General features: G+C 41.7%; 1 protein-coding gene across 14 annotated transcripts in view; it reads right to left on the bottom strand.

Moving 5' to 3' along the window:
• The window catches only part of LOC139101749 (ankyrin-2), a 78743-nt gene that overhangs the window by 41885 nt on the left and 16978 nt on the right, over nucleotides 1-19880 (bottom strand). For 10 of the 14 annotated variants that reach the window (XR_011545615.1, XR_011545614.1, XR_011545617.1 and 7 more), the window contains exons 3-18: nucleotides 13964-14065; nucleotides 13736-13868; nucleotides 13331-13494; nucleotides 13049-13204; nucleotides 12802-12930; nucleotides 12528-12725; nucleotides 12151-12447; nucleotides 11810-12007; nucleotides 11537-11683; nucleotides 11314-11463; nucleotides 11057-11197; nucleotides 10838-10993; nucleotides 10654-10752; nucleotides 10035-10232; nucleotides 9610-9793; nucleotides 7835-7942 (exon numbers count right to left, since the gene is read on the bottom strand). Coding sequence is in view for 2 of the 14 variants with exons in the window: in XM_070655136.1 (XP_070511237.1) it covers nucleotides 7835-7942; nucleotides 9610-9793; nucleotides 10035-10232; nucleotides 10654-10752; nucleotides 10838-10993; nucleotides 11057-11197; nucleotides 11314-11463; nucleotides 11537-11683; nucleotides 11810-12007; nucleotides 12151-12447; nucleotides 12528-12725; nucleotides 12802-12930; nucleotides 13049-13204; nucleotides 13331-13494; nucleotides 13736-13868; nucleotides 13964-14065 (2560 nt within the window). In the remaining 12 variants the exon portion in view is untranslated. Of the gene's footprint in view, nucleotides 1-781; nucleotides 873-1778; nucleotides 1862-4186; nucleotides 5155-7834; nucleotides 7943-9609; nucleotides 9794-10034; nucleotides 10233-10653; nucleotides 10753-10837; nucleotides 10994-11056; nucleotides 11198-11313; nucleotides 11464-11536; nucleotides 11684-11809; nucleotides 12008-12150; nucleotides 12448-12527; nucleotides 12726-12801; nucleotides 12931-13048; nucleotides 13205-13330; nucleotides 13495-13735; nucleotides 13869-13963; nucleotides 14066-19880 lie in introns of those variants that run through there. The other 4 variants (XR_011545616.1, XR_011545620.1, XR_011545623.1 and 1 more) reach the window with 4 other exon arrangements.

The raw sequence follows: 19880 nt of genomic DNA on the forward strand, positions 1-19880 counted from the left end.
GTATTTCGGTGGAGTGCTACGAATCTGACGGGAATATCTTTGGCAGGCCGACGTTTCGCGCTCTCCGAGGACATTCTTGATCTACATTCCGCGGCGATTTTCGGGCACGGTTCTACGAAGATGCGGTCCCAGCTCTCGCCATTACCCCGTTCCCTTATAGTTCGCCCGCGACGTGACGTCACGAGCTATCCCCGCGACCCGCGGTATTGCCCGTTAACATCTAAAATTAATATAAACACTTGAAACGGAGGACGGACGGTAATACCGCGTGCCGTAGGAAATTGTAGCGTAGAAGCGCTAATTTTAACGATGTTCAAGGACACGGTGGCTGAAGAGCCGTGGCATTTTCGCCTCCTCCCTTTCTCGATCTCGCTCTCCTTCTCTCTCTCTCTCTCTTTCTCTCTCTTACGACGTCAAAAAGCCACCGCTTCTGTCTGCGCGAGACCTCGCATGGGCGGCGGAGCTATATCTCTCGCCTGCGAGCCACGCCAGCGAAATGGCAAGCCGTACAATAATCGCGTCGAATCTCGTTGAGTGCGGTTGAAACGTTGACGTGCGACGTCATGCACGAGAATAGTTTAATCGCAATTAAGGAAAAGGGGGAGAGAGGGAGGGGGACACCGCGTACGCTTTGAGCGCGCCGGCGACTAATAATCGGATCGACGCGGCGCGCACGGCTCGTAAAAAATCGCCGATGAAAGATTCAGCGGCGGGCACGTTCAGGGACAGGGGAGTCAAGGCGCGCCGGATAAACCTTCCCCTTCGATCGCGTAACGCCGACCTTTTTATTCATGCGCCGTAATCGCACCGTCGCGAAATCACGTTCGCACGCGACGAGGTAACGTTTCAACGATCGCGTCAGCCCGCTCACTAAAACGTCGCGGACGTCCGCGACGCGGCGATACGCGAAACTTATTTTTCTCATGACGTTTCCTCTCCGCCGGAATTGTTTATCGATCTGCCGTATCGCTCGCCTTAGTATGCGCGTATCACTCGGCGACGTTGCGTAAAAAAAAAAATACAAAAAAAAAAATGAATAAACTTTGGAGATCTTGCAAAATAAGTCGGCATATCAGAAATGATTTTAGACCCGCCGGATCGGCGTTTTTTACTCGATTAATCTCGATTCGGGCGGAAAACCGAGGCGTGGAAAAAGAGCGTCTCGACTCCACGAGAAGCGAGAGAAAATCGCGGAAACAATTAGACCTTACGCAACGCACGCCTCGGCAGCTCCGAAGCGCGAATATTTTCTCTGAGGTTTCGTCGGAATTAACGGGTCGTTTCTTAACGCGGTGAGCCCATTGACGGAACGATATTTTCTCGGCGCGGCGCGGTGATTGTTATTCGTTCGCCAGTCCAGCCGACCCAGTTACTCGTCGCGGCCAATGACAATTAACCCGGCTACGATACGCGGCTTTATCGCGGCCGTATATCCCGGCCGCGTAGGCGCTAAAAATATTCGCCGGAAGAGCCGAAAGAGCCGGCGCCCTTGATTGGCCACGACGTTCGTCGCCGATAGCCATCGGTCACATCCCTCCGTGTCATTGACGGAGGGTGAGGTCCTTCATCCGCTTCATTGTCGCGTCCGTGCACGTTACAGTAACAGCGGGAGCGTGTATCACCGGGTCACGTTCTTCGGCTCGCTCTATTAAACGCGACGACGCTCGGCCGCTTCGGCATCCCAGCCCGGAATCACGATCCACGGCGTCCGCGCGCGGCGTCCGTATTTGGGCTCATCCGGCGGCAGCGCGGAAAGACCGATCGGTTAACAATCGTACCTGATCCCGTTGCCCGAACAACGATGCACGTCCGCTTTGTTTTTTTTTTTTTTCTCACGTTTCCTCTTTTCCGCGGCTTTTCTTTCACGAGCGGACGCACAAACGATGCGTTTTCCGCGGACGCAACGCGTGGCACTGAACGCGTGGCGCGAAGCAGCGAAACGCGCGCTGCATGCGAATTATGTTTTTATCTGAGTACCGCGAGTCTGGCGATACCTCGCGATACGAAGGCGAGTCTTCGCGGCCGCTTGGCACGTTCGTTCGCTCGTTCGTTCATCCGCTCGTTTGCGACAACCGCACGAATCGTACGTAAATCGCGCCGGCCCGCCTTGGAAGAAGCCGACGCCGAGAGAGAGAGAGAGACGACGACGGTCTCATCCGTTGCCGATCAACTCGCATTATTCGCACGGGAACGGCGGGCACGAGCGCAATTTCGAATGGGGAACGCGAGATCGTCATCTGCACGCGAGCATTATAAATCTCAAGGAAAATGCAAACGTAATTTACAAACGACGTGGCGTACTTAACGCGATGGAGCGTTGAGTATTAATTAGCACCGCAAATTATTCTCGCGCTGGAATCCCGTTTCTCCGCTCGCGACCATAAAATTGTTTCGCATAAGTGCCTCTGTATACTTCGCTATCACGCAGAAATACACGGGAATTCGAACAACAGTGCCATTCAGTGCTAAATGTGCGCTCAGAGCGTCCCTCAAAATCAGGGACGATTCCGCGGTTTGCGGTGCTCTAGAAAATTACATACTACGCAACAATCGGCCGTGTTCAAGTACGCTCGTAGCATTCGCGATAAAACCAAATCGCTCGAAACATAAGTCAGCAGGAAAAACTAATCGAAACTTTCCTTTTCGAAGCTCTCAAAGTCTTTTCGTTCGAAAATTTTTTTTTTTATATTTAATTTTACATTTTCTCCTCGCAAAAAAAATCTTTCAGCTTTTATGTACGTTTTAAGATCGCCGTAACTCGATTTTTTAATTTTTTATTTTTTTTTTACTTGATCAGAATCAAAGCAAATTGCGAGAACAAAATTATTACGATAAGATACAACCTAAATTTTTTTTTTCAGTATTTGCGCACGTATCACGCCCGAGGACGGTCTGTCAATCACTCGGCCTCCGATTGCGAACAATGGATCTCACAGCGCGGGAGTTTTAGCTTTCATTAACGCATCTGAGTTTGCGAAAACATGGTCGCGTGGCGCGACATGGAAAGGTATGTTATCTCTCCGTGGACACCGATTATCGCGTAGTAGTAACCTACCTTGGTAAATACACAATGCCGAGAAACACGTAACAGTTAACGTGTCGGTCATACACATATGTTGCCTCTACTACTGAGAGAAGTGGAGGTTTCGAGGTATTCGCGAGATGCAGTAACATTAATTTTTAATTATCTGTCCGATTCACGTTGCATTTTTTTTTTTATCACATTAAAATATTATAATTTAAAGCAATAATTTAATGACAAATTTTAAAGCCGAAGCTCGACGTGTAATTAATTACTTCGTGAAATATATTTAAAGTTGTGAATCCAATGGGGGAAAAGTATGTCGCGTAAAGTGCGGCGTTAGAAAAATTCAATCTACTTAATTAGTATCTTGAGAATTGATGACGTGAAATTCTAGACTTGGCAAGCTAGATAATGTTTAATTGCAAGAATGCGGTATGACAAACACCCGTGGGAAGTCACTATTTAACGTTCATTAACGTACTTAGCGTTATGAAAATAAAGTCGCGTGGCGCGATACGCGTTACCGTTTCGCGAGCATTGATTATCGGAGGAAACTTGGCAAAGCAAATTCGCAAAAAAAGCTTTTGCATAATTTGTTTTGGTGCGTGAAATATTTTTTTATAGTGCGATTTCTAATTCGCGCGATGACCATCGAAGGTATTTATTCGAAGCTGAATAAACCTTCGACAAAAAAGCACCGATAGGTTCATTTATATTTTTTGTAAAATTAAATTTTGTTAACATCATAACTTTATAGCTCTAAAATTTATACTCTGCAAAATATAAATCGGGGGAAAAAAAAGAGTTAAAAGAGTATTTTTATCTTTTATAGTAAGTACACAAAGTGTATCTTCTTGTTTCATGTAAGACTAATCTAATTGAGAGCTAATCTGATTTGATAATAAAACTGGTAGTAATTAATAAATTTAAAAGATATCAGAAGAGCCTAGTGCGATCCTAGAGAAAACATACATCACTTGTTCTATTTAATGTTTCTTATTTTTCGATTTTAATTCCACAATCAAGGAGTAAAGAAAAAAAAAAAAACCCTCGCGTTTATTTTCTTCGCGATTCTCGCTCGCTCGCGAACGGGAATCGCGGATCGAACGTTGCGGACGGACGGATGCGGCCTGTATAACGCAACAGATGTACGATATTTACATAATACGTCACTGTTCCTGCTGCCACACCCGCACGAACAGCCGCACGTGAATCCCTTTTTCTTCGCTCTTCCTTTGGCCATGCTCGCCGATGCGTTTTCCCTTTTTTTTTTCTCTCTCTTTCTCCCGTGAAAAATTCGCTCCGCCGAGTCTCTCCCTCTTCGCGGAAGCGTTCCGTGTCCTCTCGAGCGTCGTTAACGCACTGATGCACTATCGCGACGCGCCGTGCGATAGTCCGTCCGGAACTTGGCGTGCAACGCGCGTTCTCGATATGCAGGTGGCACGAAACGTGGAATAGAAACGTGAACGACTCGACGTATATATATTTTTACCGATGGGATTTCTTTTTTTTTTTTTCGCGTCGAACGAATAATTAAATAAATTACAGAGAGATTCGCTGACGTCCTGCGAATGTGCACCGGTTGCCTTTCCTTTGGAAAAATCGGGCGATTTACGACTCCTTCGACTCCTTATCGTACCGCTTATCGGCTCGCGGGCCAGTGGCCTCGCTTTGAATATCGTGATACGGCCGATGGACCGGCCGGCGGGCGAGCATCCACTCGATTAGATCCAATTCGTTTAATTGCGTTAAGCACGGCCACGTTGAATACTTCCTTTATTTTCGCGCGCGGCGGTGGCGTCGACGGGGGTCAGGAACAGCGACTGCTCCGAGAAGATTGATACAGGTTCGGCTCGCTCGCTAGGAACGTGACCTCATTCCGTGAATCACCAATTTTATAATAGTAGCTGCCTTTTAGCAATTTTCCCGCCACTTGATGTACCGCGCTCGCAGAAGTGTTCCGACCCCTTTCTTCGCGGCCGGCGAGGACAAGAGATCGGGGTGGGTGCAAATTGTACGCTGTTTATCACCAGGGACTCGCGTGATGAAATCGCGGTGGCGCCTAATAGCAGATAACGCTAATTTGTAGCGTATTGCCACGACGCTACATCAGGTTGAAAGTTCACCGCGCGAAAGAGCAAAGATAAAGTCTCCGTGAGATAATAAAATTGCATATCGTGCCCGACAGCGAGATACTTAATTTTTCACGCTCGCGATACAACGGGTTAAATCAAGCGAACGTACGCGAGGATAAGCGGGTAACGAGCCGGTTTGCGAAATAAATTCGGACGACTGGCGAGGAATACGAAAGTGATCGAGGTAAACGATCCGTGTCTCCGTAAAACGACCGGCGGGCCTCGTCGCTCGATTCCTCAAACTCGCCGATATTATTTTCAGCCGATCGCCGATCGACTCCGATTTCGCGGAATCCGCTCGGCGGACGTGATACCGTTCTCGCGGGCGTGTACACACGCGTGGGCGTTCTCGCACTCGCGTGCGTGAGAGCGCGTTACAATTCGCACGCTTTATTTCCTCTCCGTTCCCTCCTGCCGATCGGCGGCCACCGGGCGCGTGTATAACGTTACATAAATATGAGATTATTTCGGTCTGACGATCCGTATGTTTGGCGGCACGCCAGGCGGCAGGGGTTGGACTGGCTGCGCTAATAACGCGCGGTTGCGATACGCACGTCGGCGGTTGCATAACAGGTAGCCGAAGTGGAGGGCGGTACCACGTGTGATAGGCGCAAGTACGGCGTCTGTGACGACGGCGATGACGGTGACAACGACAATGAGGACGACGTCCAAGCGCGCCTCGGCCCTCGGCTAATATAACGATCGCGCGGCTCGTTATTATGTAAATTGCATTAACGGTAGCCGTCCGCTCTGCTCCACGTCGTCGGTTTTATAACGCAGGTAAAGCCATGTCAACAAGAGGATCATGTCCTATCGCCCGGCGAAGTTAAACTCGCGCGCCTCCGATTCCGAAGCGAAAAGGGAGGAACAATCGTTTGATCCAACGTAAACTCTCGGCTGAGTAATTGCGGAAGAAGATAAAACCGCTCGCGTTTGTATTACACGTGGCTCGCGGGAACGTTTTAAGATTTAAGAGCCGCAAGTCCGATTTCTTTGGAGAATCCTGAAATGATTCCAATTCACCGTACGTGTGTGAAGATGAATAATTTACTGATTTTGCCGGGAGGAGCACTTTAATTTTTGTACCTCCCTCCCAACTGATTATCGGAAAATACCGACATTGCTTTTTACGTCCAGGTAATCTCTAATGGCGTCTTTAATAATTTCTCTACGGTAGAGCTTCGATTCCTTCGTTTCTTGTTGAACAAAGATGCCGCGGTATTAAAAAAAGCTCAGCCATTTGTTATTCATAGGATAACGATCACGTCAATAATACGCATTATTACTTCTTATGGTTGCAAGATCGCGTTGATTACGCCAGGAACGCGATATAAGTAAAACCGCACGTATCGGTGTCCGCACGATCATAAAATATTCCATGAAAAAAAATTACGTAACGAAGTCGGGGCTACAGCATCACGATATCAGGAATTTCAGATTATCTATTTAAATCCGGCTTTGTCTAGAGAGAACTTTAAAAATATTCAACGAAACGTTCTAAACCTCCGGCATATTACGGTGGGATTGAAATTGTTTTTAATTAAATCTTCAGTAAGAATTTTTTTTTTTTTTTAAATGTAATTAAAAATAAAAACACTTGGTGTTTGGATATAATTTTGTACGCTTGCACGGTGTGATTTGGTATTTCAGTGTATCGTCTCGAATTTCTGATGTAAGAAATAAAAGACCCGCGGGGACGGAGGGAAAAGAGGACAGAGGAAGACGAACGCAAACATAATAAATGTGTAACAGAAATAGCGGGCGGGAAATACGGTTGTGTCTGTGCGTGTCTCTGTATGCAAATCTGATGTATGAAAGTTCGATTAGGTCGAGATGTACTCGTGAAATAGTGGAGCGTGATCCGAGATGCGGCGGATGCATGAACGCCGCCGGCGAAATAATAACGATGACGATGATCGATACTACTCCCGATACTACGTCGTATGCCGCTACGTCACGATGCTCTAATCGTCAAAAATAACGAAGCAGCTGCTCCCGCATAGAAAACACCTTGGGATGCGATTGACTCGATCCGATTTCCTCACAAAAATCACGGACCCTTTGCCTAATAAATCTACGAAGATTCAAAATAGAAACGCAAGTTTTACTCTTAAATTAAATTTAAAAAAGTCTAAAAGGAGATTCCACCTGCTTCTCCCAAAGTTTTTTTTTCTTTTTTTTTTTTAAACTTTTTCCGATTTTCACTGCCATTAATAAATGTCTGAATAATGTAACATTATTGCAACAGGATTTAGTTTGTCAAATTAAGTGCGTTATTTATAAAGAAAATAATTTCGATCTAAAAAGAAAAATATATATACACAGAAATTCAAGAATTCGGTGGAAATTTCAATTTTATGCATAAAAGTGAAACGGTTTCGATAAAAAATTTGTATCCGGAGTAAAATAAATTCTTTAATTGATGATGCATGCGTTCTGGTTTGAATCTATATAATTACAAATTTTTAGAATTAATTCTTCTATGCGGAATATTGCAGCGCAAGAGAACGACAATTAACAATGACATATCGTTTCGCGAACGCGTCATTCTGCGACAGTGCTAGCGTGTATGTACATACAACTTTACAATCTACGTATATTTGCCGCGGTTGCGTTCCGGATTGGAACACGTGAAGATAAAGAGAGTGTAACAGAAACAGTACAGACAACTTACGGGTGGTATAGGTCATTTGGCCCTTGTAGTAAGAAGGAAGGTACACGTGTTGCGCGTGCGGAGGCTGCCCGTACACATTCATGGCTGCCGTGCCGATTTCATCACCACCTACATACATCGTATACGCCGTCGAGATAAGGTCATGGTTTCATCAGAACGCTAATTTCGCACCATACACTGTTTGTTTTTTTTTTCTTTTTTTTTTCTAAATTTCGCTCTCTATCACTGGGTTGTTAAAAAAAAAGGAAAAAAAAAAATTAACGCCAAAGCTATGCAGGAACCCGGGAACAAAACGCGGGCGTAGCGCAAGTTGTTGATAATAAGAATACCGAGTATTGCTAAGTTGAACCGAACTGTGAACTACATCCTCTTTTTGCCGAGCGCACAAAAAGGTCTTTCTACGCACGCGGCTACAAATTATTCTCACATAGAAACGAGGATATTTAAATGGCCCTACTGTTGGAAATAAACTCTGCCACGTTAAAATTAAGTCTTTAACAGGAAGTCTCTATATCTATTGGGTCTTTTATAGCAACGTACCTAAGCACATTGTTAGATCAATTTATGATCGTTTCGATTAATGATTTAAGATCTCGTAAGATCAAGATATTGTTACAGAATAATACCGCACCCTGTCCTTGTTGAAGATATTCGTTTCGCATTTTAATCTTAAATGCACACATATACACGATCAGTTTTTCGATCGTTTACTCTTTTGTTTCGACAGAGATATAATTAATGTACAACAACCCAGTGAATATTAGCTAAGTGCATGCTTTTGCAAAATAACAGAACAATCAATAACGCAACAATCAAGCAAATAATATTTCCATGTAGCAGTTTGATATCCACGTCGTAATTTTTATAAATAAATTTAGAAGAACCTAGACCTTTGACAGATAAAGTTAATTTTTTTTTTTTTTTCCGAAACTCACGATCTCTTCTTTCTATTTACTCTTACTATGCCGTATAGTTATACCGTTGTGGTCAGGAGGATCGGGAAAGGATATTAGGTTTCTATTGGGTGGCCAAGTTTCACATGCTAATGGTGTTCGCGTCATGCATCGTACGTAGACATGCGGAAAACCGTTCTGTTCTCAGAATTCTACCTCTAGTAGTTCTATCTAATCTTCACATTACGACGTTTTTCGACGATTTATCTGTCGATTTACGTAAATAAGTACTTATGATTCTACTTTTAGTTTATTTTTCATAATTCTTCAACGTTACGTTTAATTATCTCCTTCATGCAAAAATTCATTGGAGATTTAATTTTCCTGGCGTGCAATTATTTTTTTTTTTTCCGAAAATAATCATTTTAACACATAATTAATTTTATCTACATTGCATCGGTAGAAACATTAGAAAGATATAGCTTTATATAATAGTTAACAGAAATGATTAAATTTTGTTGTACCTATACATGTTATTAACAAAGCATTGTCGTATTACAAACTTTCATTTTTCTCACACGTATATAATTTCTAGTTTATGTCGATGCTAAAACCCCTAGTGTGCAAGGCAAAATAATAATGCTAAGCGATAAGCTATCAGAATATATATGTTTAGAAAACTTATTGCGATATTAGAAGCAAATCATTTCTAAAACAGTTACAACGTTATCTTATATACACATTAAGAATATTAAGTAGTTTAATTTTAAGTTTTTATAATAACCCGTTGCGTTCCAATATCGCAAACTTTTGTCAATAAATTATACAATATAAAGATAGTAGCCAAGAAAGAGTTAATAGTGGTCAAGTACAAGTATTTACCGCCTTCATCTTCGCTGTCGCTCATAAATGTTTCCTGCATGGATTCGGGCGCCTGAACTCTGTATTTCTCTTCAATCGTAACGGTATGAGTAGTTGTGATAACAGTTTCAGTGACAACTTTCAACGTTTCGATGACACTTATATAACCGAGTTTTTGTGCAATATCTAGAGCAGTCTGGCCATTCTGTAAAAAATAATTTACGTAATTATAACTATGTTATTACCGTTTTTGTTTAATTGAAATTGAGGAATAAATATTATTTGTTCAATTATTAATGTACTTTTTAATAACGTTATTAAACTGTACTAAGCGTGAGCTTCGCGCGCGTTATTTAATCTTGCTTTCTCTACGCTAAAGAAAACTGTTGGTATTTAGTTTCTAATGTTAAAAATGTCAATATATAAAATAATGGAATAAAACTTACATTAGTTACAGCATTCGGTTTAGCTTTGCTTTCCAATAGCAAGTTAATAACAAGTGTGTGACCTTGTTGCGCGGCTTGATGAAGAGGAGTATATCCAGCATTGGTACTGCTGTCGACAACAGCACCAGATCTCAGGAGGAATCGTACCATAGCTGCCTGACCGAAATGAGATGCCACGTGCAATGGAGTATATCCAGCCTAGAAAAAAATTCAATAAGAATTAAGACCTCTTTTTATATTATTTAATGTAATATTTATTAAACAATTAAATTAAATTTTGTATAATTTTGCAACTATTTTACTATTTAATCCAATGCCGGTTATTTGTAACGATGCTTTGAGACTAACAGTAAGCACATTACTGCACCGTGTCATGTAGATCGGTATTATTTCAAAGTTATCAATGAAGATATAGAGCAATGAACAATCACTTGCGAAGATTACATCATCTATGATAATTTAATTATGTATAAAGTGCTAACACGCTGTATAACTAAAAATACAATTGTAGACGTGTTGATATTATAATAAAAACAATTACTTATTTTTAGCTATGTGAGTCACTTCGTCAAGTGTACACATGCACAAAAGTTAGAGAAAGGCTTATCAATAACGTTACCTTAGTTTTAGCATCAATCTGAGCGCCATTCTTCACAAGAATAGAAGCGACATTAACTTTATCTTCTTGTGCGCATAAATGTAGAGGTGTAAGGCCATTCTGAAAAATATAAAAATAAATATAACGTAAGAATTTATAAATAAAAGTTTGTTGAAAATTACATCGTATTTCTTTTTTTATCTACCTTCGCTTTGTGATTTGTGTCTGCTTTATGCTCGATAAGAAGGGTTGACATATCAGTATGGCCTTCTTGTGCGCTCAAATGTAACGGCGTAAAACCAGCCTTTGATTCTGCATTAGCTTTCGCTCCGTATTCTAGCAAAGTAGTTGCAATATCCATCTATGGAAAAAAAAGTAATTTTGTTATCACGAGTATTATTAATAAAAAGTTATATGAACGTACCTGATTTTTGCGTGCGGCAATATGCAATGGAGTATGGCCATTCTTAGCCATCGCATGTGGTGAAGCTCCTTTATCAAGTAAAAGTAAAGCCACGTTTTGATGATCGTAGTGAGAGGCTACATGGAGTGGCGTTACACCGTTCTGCAGTTAATAAATAAAAAAGTATACGTCAAAATATTATAATGTATAAAATAATGTAATTCATATGCAAGTAAATCAACAATGCTCATTAATTTTAATTATTAAAAAATATTTACCTTTCCTTGAGCGTCAACAGGCGCATTCTTTTGTAATAACAACCGTGCTACGTTCATATTGCCATATTTGGCCGCTAAATGCAATGGAGTAAATCCTTTTTTGGTCGTTGCGGTAAGAGAAGCATTATTTTCTAATAAAACGGATGCCACCTGTGTGCAATTACAGAATGCGTTATAAAAAGAAATTATCTCTTACTTTATATGTAATATTATATAATCTTACTTCCTCTTGGCCTTCTTTAGCAGCGATATGAAGCGGAGTATACAAATCTTTCGTTGTAGCATCCACACCCGCACCATGCTGCAGCAGTAACATTACGATATCGACGTTACCCAAGCGGGAAGCAACGTGAAGCGGTGTTTGTTCCTCCTAGAAATAATTTAAATTCTTTTTTTATATTTGTTACACATTAATATAATTAAATTTCTCTTTAACGCGTGAAATAAAAATCACTCATATTAACTATTATTAATTAATTTAAAATGTGGCACTTACTCTTGCTCTAGCGTCCACTTGGGCACCATTTCTGAGAAGTATCCTAATAATATCAGTTTGGTTCGCCCTGGCAGCTAAATGTAATGGCGTTTCGCCTCTTACTGTCGGTATATCGGGGCTGGCTTCGTGTTGTAATAAGTAAATCACGATATTCATACATCCCATAAAACTCGCTACATGCAACGGAGTTAATCCAGACTGCAAATAAAAATGTATATTGTTGATTTTCATATATTTTTAATGCGTATATCTTCGTAAAAATTTGGGGCAAATATGTAGTAAGTAATATAAAATTAAGAGATAATAAAAAGAAAAGAGAGATAAATTTGAAAGTGTCATACTTCAGTCGTAGCTTCGATGCTCGCTTTGTGCTTCAGGAGGAGTTCAACAATTTTTATACGATTCTTCTTGCACGCGATATGAAGAGGGGTAAATCCATTGAGTGCTCGCGCATTGGGATCAGCTTTTCTATCAAGAAGTAGTTTAGCGACGCGTACGTGGCCGCAGTGTGCAGCCACATGTAACGCAGTCAAATAGTCCACCGTCACTTCGTCCACGGGTGCACGATGATACAACAAGATCCTCGCGGCGTCAACGTGATCCCCTTGAGAAGCCATGTGTAACGGGGCAAGACCATTCTGTTAATAGAAACAAAATTGTAATTAACGCAAAAAGAAAATTTTATTTTCTCGGCAATACGTATGGAGTCGAAATATACCTTTGTTTTTGAACCAATGGGTGCTCCTTTTTCGATAAGAATATCAACTACTTCGTGGTGGCCAGATCTGGCCGCGCAATGAAGAGGAGTTAGACCATCTCTCGTTTTCGCTTCGATGTTTGCTCCCTTACTCATGAGCAGATTCACCATTTTTATTTTACCCCATTTCGCCGCTACGTGCATTGGTGTGATATTGTGCTGCAATTGCAAAATGAATAAGTACCTAAAACGTATCGATGGTGTTAATTTTTATTTCTCTACAGAATTTACGTACCTTCGCTGCAAAATTAACATCCGCGCCTCTGTCATAAAGCAAGGAAGCGATTCGGTCGTTGCCATAATGTGCCGCTATATGAAGAGGAGTAAAAGCGCTTTTCGATGTTACATTGGGATTATGGTCATTCTGTAACGAAGAAAAATGATAGAGATTATAAAGGGATTAACTTTTATCTTTTACTATCGTTATAAGATCGTTTAATAAAATATAGAAATCGTAACGTAAGGCGTTTGCAATAACTCACTTCTAAAAGTAGGGCGGCCGCTTTGCAGTCGTCTTTCTTAGCGGCGATGTGTAGGGCAGGCAGTCGAACTTTACCGCGAGTGTCACTTTCTAATAAAACAGCCACTACCTTATCGTGACCCTGTTGCATAGCTACTACCAATGGAGTGAAACCATCCTATATGTAAAATAGAAATTTGCACGATGCTTAATACATATATAACTAGATCATTAAATAATTTAATAAAAAAAAAAAAATAGAAAATGTCTCAAAAATAGTATTTAAAACAGTATTTTTACAAACCTCTGTGGCTAGTGTTTGATTCGCACCCTTGCTGAGGAGAATCTTGACCACAGAGTCATGATTCTCCTGGGCAGCCATGTACAACGGTGTGAACCCATTTTGCGATTGTGCATTCACAGAAGCACCTCGTTGTATCAGCAATTGTACAACTTCCTCTTGACCAGCTAAAAAAAAAAAAAAAAAAATTAATAACATCAATGTCGCAAATAATTCGTCACGCAGAGAGATGCTTTGTGATGCAAGATATCAGAGACATTGGAAGATCCGAGAAAAAGTAAATGTTTATTTAAAATCATTCGACGGCCTTGTCCCGTATGCATTTAACGAGCGACGAGGTTCGTACGAGAAGATACGGGATGAGCGGGAGAGACAGAGACGGAGAGTTAAAAATGTATTCACGCTTACCAAGAGAAGCTATGTGCAATGCAGTGTTTCCCTTTTTGGTAGCGGCGTCTACAATCGCGCCGCGATTTAGGAGTTCTCTCACGATTTCCAAATGGCCATCTTTAGCTGCCAGATGCAAAGCGTTTAAGCCATTCTGCAATATATATAAAATTCGTATTATTATCGGGAACTTTTTAAACAATAATCAGTTATGCGCTATGTTAAAATTTGCAAAAGTCTGTAACTTACGGCATTAGAAGTATTAATATCCACTCCGGATTCTAAGTATTCCAAGATTTTCTCAAGCTGTCCAGCACGAGCTGCTCGTAAAAATGCAGTACTAGGATCGCTCTGGAAAAAGAAATTAATACATGTCACTTCATTTGTAAATTATGCAAAAAAAAATTATTAAAAAATCTTGTTTTTCACATTCGCATTTCTTTTTTTTTTTTTTCTTTACACTTGTAGTTTTCTTTTTCTTAAAGTTTATCGCACTCTTTCAGCCGCTCTTACCGTATTTCTGTGGCATAATTAATAATTTACAGAAATGCAAGGATGGACATTAAAGTATAGAGTACTCTATGCAAACGCACGTCTAAAACGTAGTTATAATTTGTTACGCAAAACAGAAGAAAAAAAGAAAGGAAAAGAAATGCATCCAGTTAAAAGTTTCCTTTCTTTTTTCTCTTCAAGAGTGCATCACCTAACGCAACCTTGTTCCATTTTCACTCCGATTTTCTTGTCAATTACATTTAATACAATTGGTACTGATTCCGGGGAGTAAATAGGATATGCCAACCAGTTTATTTCGGATCACAAAACGCCGGTTGGTAATTAACTACAGATTTAGAGCATGGGGCGCCGTGCAGTCTGTAGCGACAAGAGCCGACAGAAAATCCGGCTCTTGCTGCCTCGTTTTCTGGCTCCCACCCTTGAATCGACCCCTTCTTTTCCTGTGTTTCGAACCCTCGTGTATTCGAGACCACCGAGTGGATATATATTTCAGTGCAGATACCTCCTATATGTCGCCGCGACCTACAACTGATTCTACAGGATATCGCAGAGCCACCGGACGTGCCTTTTAACCGTAGCTTCTTTTCGGCCACTTTAATAGTCATCACTTGTTACCCTTCCACTTCTATTGTACACGCTCACAGCCGTATCATTGATTGAATTTCTACTCTGTGCATCAATACAAATCAAAATTGACAGGAAATGATAGGAAAATATGACGTTAATCATCCCGCTTTTAAAGCTCGCTACGCCGGAAGCCCAATTATTTCTTTTATTAAGAAAATTTTTTTTTTTTTATCGCTTGACGATTGTTGGCGCCCGGCTGTTTTCGTTGAGGGAAGAGCTCCAAAGCCGACCAAAAAGTCTCTAATGAAAATAACATCCGACGGTTTTGAAAACATCCTGTACAAGACGAAATATGCTGGTCTAGCTACGCGCGGGATGAATGCCAAGTCAAGTCCGAGTCAATGGACCTGAAGTAACCGCGCGCTCTGCTCGCGGAAGACAATAAATATCGGAACTGTTACAAACTAGTCTGTCACGTAAATATCCTCGGGTAGCACGCCGAGACAGAAATTGCGTCAGTGCAACAAACATAAATATTTGTGGCTTGCAGCTGCAAAAGCCTCACAATTGAAGCCGTAAAACGTAGAGAATCGGAGTAATTCGAAGTTTTGAATGGTATACAGCTTTCTGTATAAATCTCATCCTATTAACGCTGCCAAGACAATCCTTGTGCACGAACAATTTAAGTCTCTTTCGTGCGGCGAGAGTAAAAACTTTATTAAATAAAAAAAAAATAAATTAATAAATAAATAAGATAAAATAAAACAGACTCGAATCTGGACGGATTACAATTTGCGTCAAAAGTCAGGACAGAGTTTTATATTCAGTTTTATACGCTCTTCCCATACTTATCCGTATTTAATTTCTCAAATACTTTTCGTAAATAATATCTAGAGTTAAAAAATGAAATATGCGAATTTACGCGACGAGTGGAATTTTCGTTGCTGTTATTAACTGCAGAGACGTACGATATCTTGGAAATCGGATTGTTTGCGACCGTTACATAAAATATTGCGTGCAGAAACGACACAAGCTGGACAGCTTTGCGTGTGTACGTACGCGGTGGGAGTTGTAACGGTGAATCCACTGGTAGGGTACCGCGAGACCGTAGGTGGTTTTTACCGAGACGCGAACGTTTTATCGTCATGCGCTCGAAGCACACACCTGACAATAAATCGATAGCCAGTTCTTTGCCGCTCTTGCGCTTGTACACGACTTTTCCCCATTGCTTTTTGCTAATGCCGAGTGCAATTCCCGTAAAAATAAACGAAATAAAATACCACTTTCTTCGTCTGTTCGGGGCTATTAGAGAATGTTGTTTCAAACACGCGTGCCCTTTACCGTAACGAAACTTCGGAAGAATCGTGACAGCATTGCTACGTTCATTTAAAACTCGCGCTGCGAGAAATTCACGAGCGATCTTCTTATCGCGCGCGACGCTGATCCGTGAGATTTTCACAAGAACGAAGGTGTGAAGGTGGTATCGAGTTACGTCCCGTTTAATTCCAGGGTATACGTTTTCGCTTGCTCTGCAGGCGCGATTTGTCCGTCAAGACTTCGGTACGCTAAGCAGAAATTGGAGATGCAGACGCAGTTCGTGTATCGCGGCGAGTCATCGTCGAATTCACATTGCTTAAAACTCGCTCGCGGTAATATATTTCGGTAAATAAAACGTAAACTCCGTTTTTATTCCAGCCAGATACGAAGCGCAAGTCAGTTGATCTGACACGTCGTTTCAACTTGTTGACGCGACATTTTTCTAAATGGTCAACTCATCCTAGGATATCTTCGTATGAATAAACCTCTGTTGTACTCGTATACATATTTAAGCTAGACATATTCAAACGATAGCGGAGGAAATATTTAACGACGAATGAACGATTCGTCCTCCACATTGTAGACATATTAAAGAATTTTCCTGAATTAAAATCATAACTAATAAAATAAGTGGAAAGACAGACTCTTTAAGTTATGTTAAGTCTTATGCTGAATTCCCTAACAAGTAATTCTTGAGAAAATGAAAGAAAAAGAGAGTGGAATATCGAAAGTGCCTTTTTTTTTATTCAAGACAGCTTTCATAACGAAGCGTTACGTTACTATTGCTTATGTTAAATGCAACTCATTAGTATTACTAATTTCTTTATCATCCATTTAAAGAAAAAGAGCATGCAATATTTATAGAACGTTTCAATGGTGCGTGTAGGAAGCGGAGGGCTTGCGACGACCCGCGTGTACCATAGAGAAAGCATCGGCTATATTTGATCCTCGTTAGTACGCAGAAGCTGACGAATGTGTTTACGGGTGTTGCGTACGCAAGGGAATCTGCTTCACGCGAACTGCACGTCGGCGTGTTTTAAATAATTCAGCGGACCGTTAGTTCCTCATGTGAAAAGATCTTCCGCGTCCGCTTCCCTTCGCTCCCTCTGTGCTTTCTCACTTTCTTTCAAAACAGGGAAGAGTCTCCTTACGTCAATCTCCACCGACGTAGAAAAACAAAGAAAGGTTACACGGAAAGAAAGAATACTATTGCCGCACAAAAGGAGCTACTTCTGCATATTTAAGTTAAAGACAATCGGACGCTACTGCCAGAGAGGGAAAATAGAAAAAAAAAAATATATATATCTGCGGTGCATCTCGAACAAATGTATGTACCGAAAGAGAAATAATCTCTTACAAAATTAAAATTTATTTTATTTCTTTTTTTTTTTTAGTAATTTTCACGTAAATAGCAGGCTTAGAAAATTAATTGCACGGTAAGAATTAATTGGAAAAGTGTTTCTTGGCGACTCTTACTTTCTACTAAGTGCATACGGTCACTTAACTGTAAGAAAAGGGTAGCTTCCATTTACAGCGAATCGACACACTTTCCTTTAAAAGGTATCAATCAAAAGAGAACCTGTACTCGCGCATTTATTGACTCTCAGAAATTGAAAGCGGTCCACCGCGAGAAAACGTTCCGCAAATAGATTCTCCGCCGTTTTCATAAATGCTCAATGTTTGTCCGACGACCATTTACGGATAAATATTTAATATAGTTGATTGCTCGGAAACTTTTTTTTTCATGCGCGCACACACAGGCGTAATAATTAAGACATATCTCTGCTGTCCCTTCAACTTCGAGACGCGCAAATGAAGTTAAGAAGTCGTTGCGTGCGTGCCGAAAGTGTTTGAAGTGCTCTGAAGACGTCAATTGCATGTCAATTACGTAATACGCCTGATAACTTCATTACATTAAGCAGAACGCGTGATGTAACTCTGGCAAATATTCCTTACTTTTATTCTTAACGTTGAAATAAATGTCTGAGTTCATTATAATTTATATTTAATTATTCAATAACGATTATATATAAATATTGAGAAACATTATTCCAGCCGTAGATTCGTTAACGTAATTATGATTATTGGAAAGGATATAAGATCGTGAAACGGAAGAGAAACCTTAGGGTTAAAGCTCCCGAGATCTTTCTTCTTTATTAGGGTTAATTAAATGGCAAAGAGCGACTAATGCACGTATTATATTCCCGTTACAAGTGACATGCAGTTTGCGGCTTTCGGAACTAGAGGCGAACGATCTCAGTTGCGGTTTTCGCGGCAATCTAAACTGGAGAACCCGTTGCGGGCAACGTACTACACGCAAATGTACTTGCTTTACTTGTCTGTCTGGGCAGCAACGCTTTAAGGGCTTCCGGGGCCCTTTGGGGAGCGCAAAAGGAATCGCTAAACATAGAACGAGAGCCATCGAGGAAGAAAATGAGAGAGGCCGGCGCGCGCTCAGTCAATTCCTACGGCGATTTATAACACTGGTCTTCTCATTTCGAACGTTTAAAAAAGCACCCTGGGCCCGGCATTATTTATAGTCGGGTTTATATAAGAGAGCTTCCTTTCCACGTTGTGCAATCGGAGTTGCGTATCCGATAGGGACGAGCAGAAAAGGATCGGCATATTGACCACGTATCGTAACTTTAAATGAAACGAACAATGATCCCGCACGCGAACCGACTGAAACGAGGAAGGGCGGGGAATAATTCAACGGATAACTCGACCTAGGTCGTTAACCGAGTAACAGCGCGGCCGTGCACGCAGCCTGTGACAAAGTTTAGAATTTACGTCGAGGCGAACGTTGCGTTCACCGCTGCCGTCCGTTTCTTTTCTTTACGGGAATGCCTTTGATATCACAGCATATTTTAGCCTGGCAGTTACAGCCGCGATAAATCGGCGTTCGCTTATCAACTCGCCGAGGCGGCGATAGCGAGCCCGGCTACTTTTTGTCCCAATCCTTTCGCGAATGACGCGGCAAGAAGGAACACATTGGCCGCAATGAGCGTAATGGCTATGCGGCCGCCTGCAATTTCTGGCGGTGCATCAAGCTAACTATAGCCGCGCCATGTGCCAAACTAACGGCCGGCGTAGAATGCCTTCGGACGTGGCCGCGATAGTTTCGCTCCTCGCGAGCAACAAAAGCGCGATTGTCTGACCACGATCGAAGAGATCCTACGCTCGAGCGCGGCGAATACCGTGCGCCACTAAGGAAAACCAGCGAGGACGATCGCGAGGGGGTAACGGGGTAGCCACGGATAAATTAAATCAGCATCGGCGAGTTCGTGCGGATAGAATCGGAACCCGTAGGCGAAATCACGGATTCGATCTTCCGATAATAATTTCGGAATCGCGTCGTCACGGTCCGTCCTTTACCGTAGGCATGATAGTGCAGCGGCGAGGGCAACGACCTGCCGCGCGGGGATCAACGGACCTCGTACAGGTATCATACTTTTTCCCTTTCACAAAGCATCCTTGCAACGGTCCCAGCGAACGCTACAAAAGCCTTTGCCTGAAAAACCGTGACTGCATTTAAGCTATCGCCGACATATAAATAGATCATTAACCTGGGAGCGCGGCCGCGCGATAAAGAATGCGCGGAAAAGGGAACAGAGTACGGGATTTCGAGAAAATGAATTTTTCAAGAGGATTTCTGGTGAAGGAGAAGAAGAAGAAAATCGGTCTCAACTGTAGCAGCTTCGTGGGATGAAAATAATATCGCGAGAACCGTAGAAGGTTCTCACTCGTATGAAAAACTGACAAAATACAA

This window comes from Cardiocondyla obscurior, linkage group LG04 (assembly GCF_019399895.1).
Source record: "Cardiocondyla obscurior isolate alpha-2009 linkage group LG04, Cobs3.1, whole genome shotgun sequence".
Lineage (NCBI taxonomy): Eukaryota > Metazoa > Arthropoda > Insecta > Hymenoptera > Formicidae > Cardiocondyla > Cardiocondyla obscurior.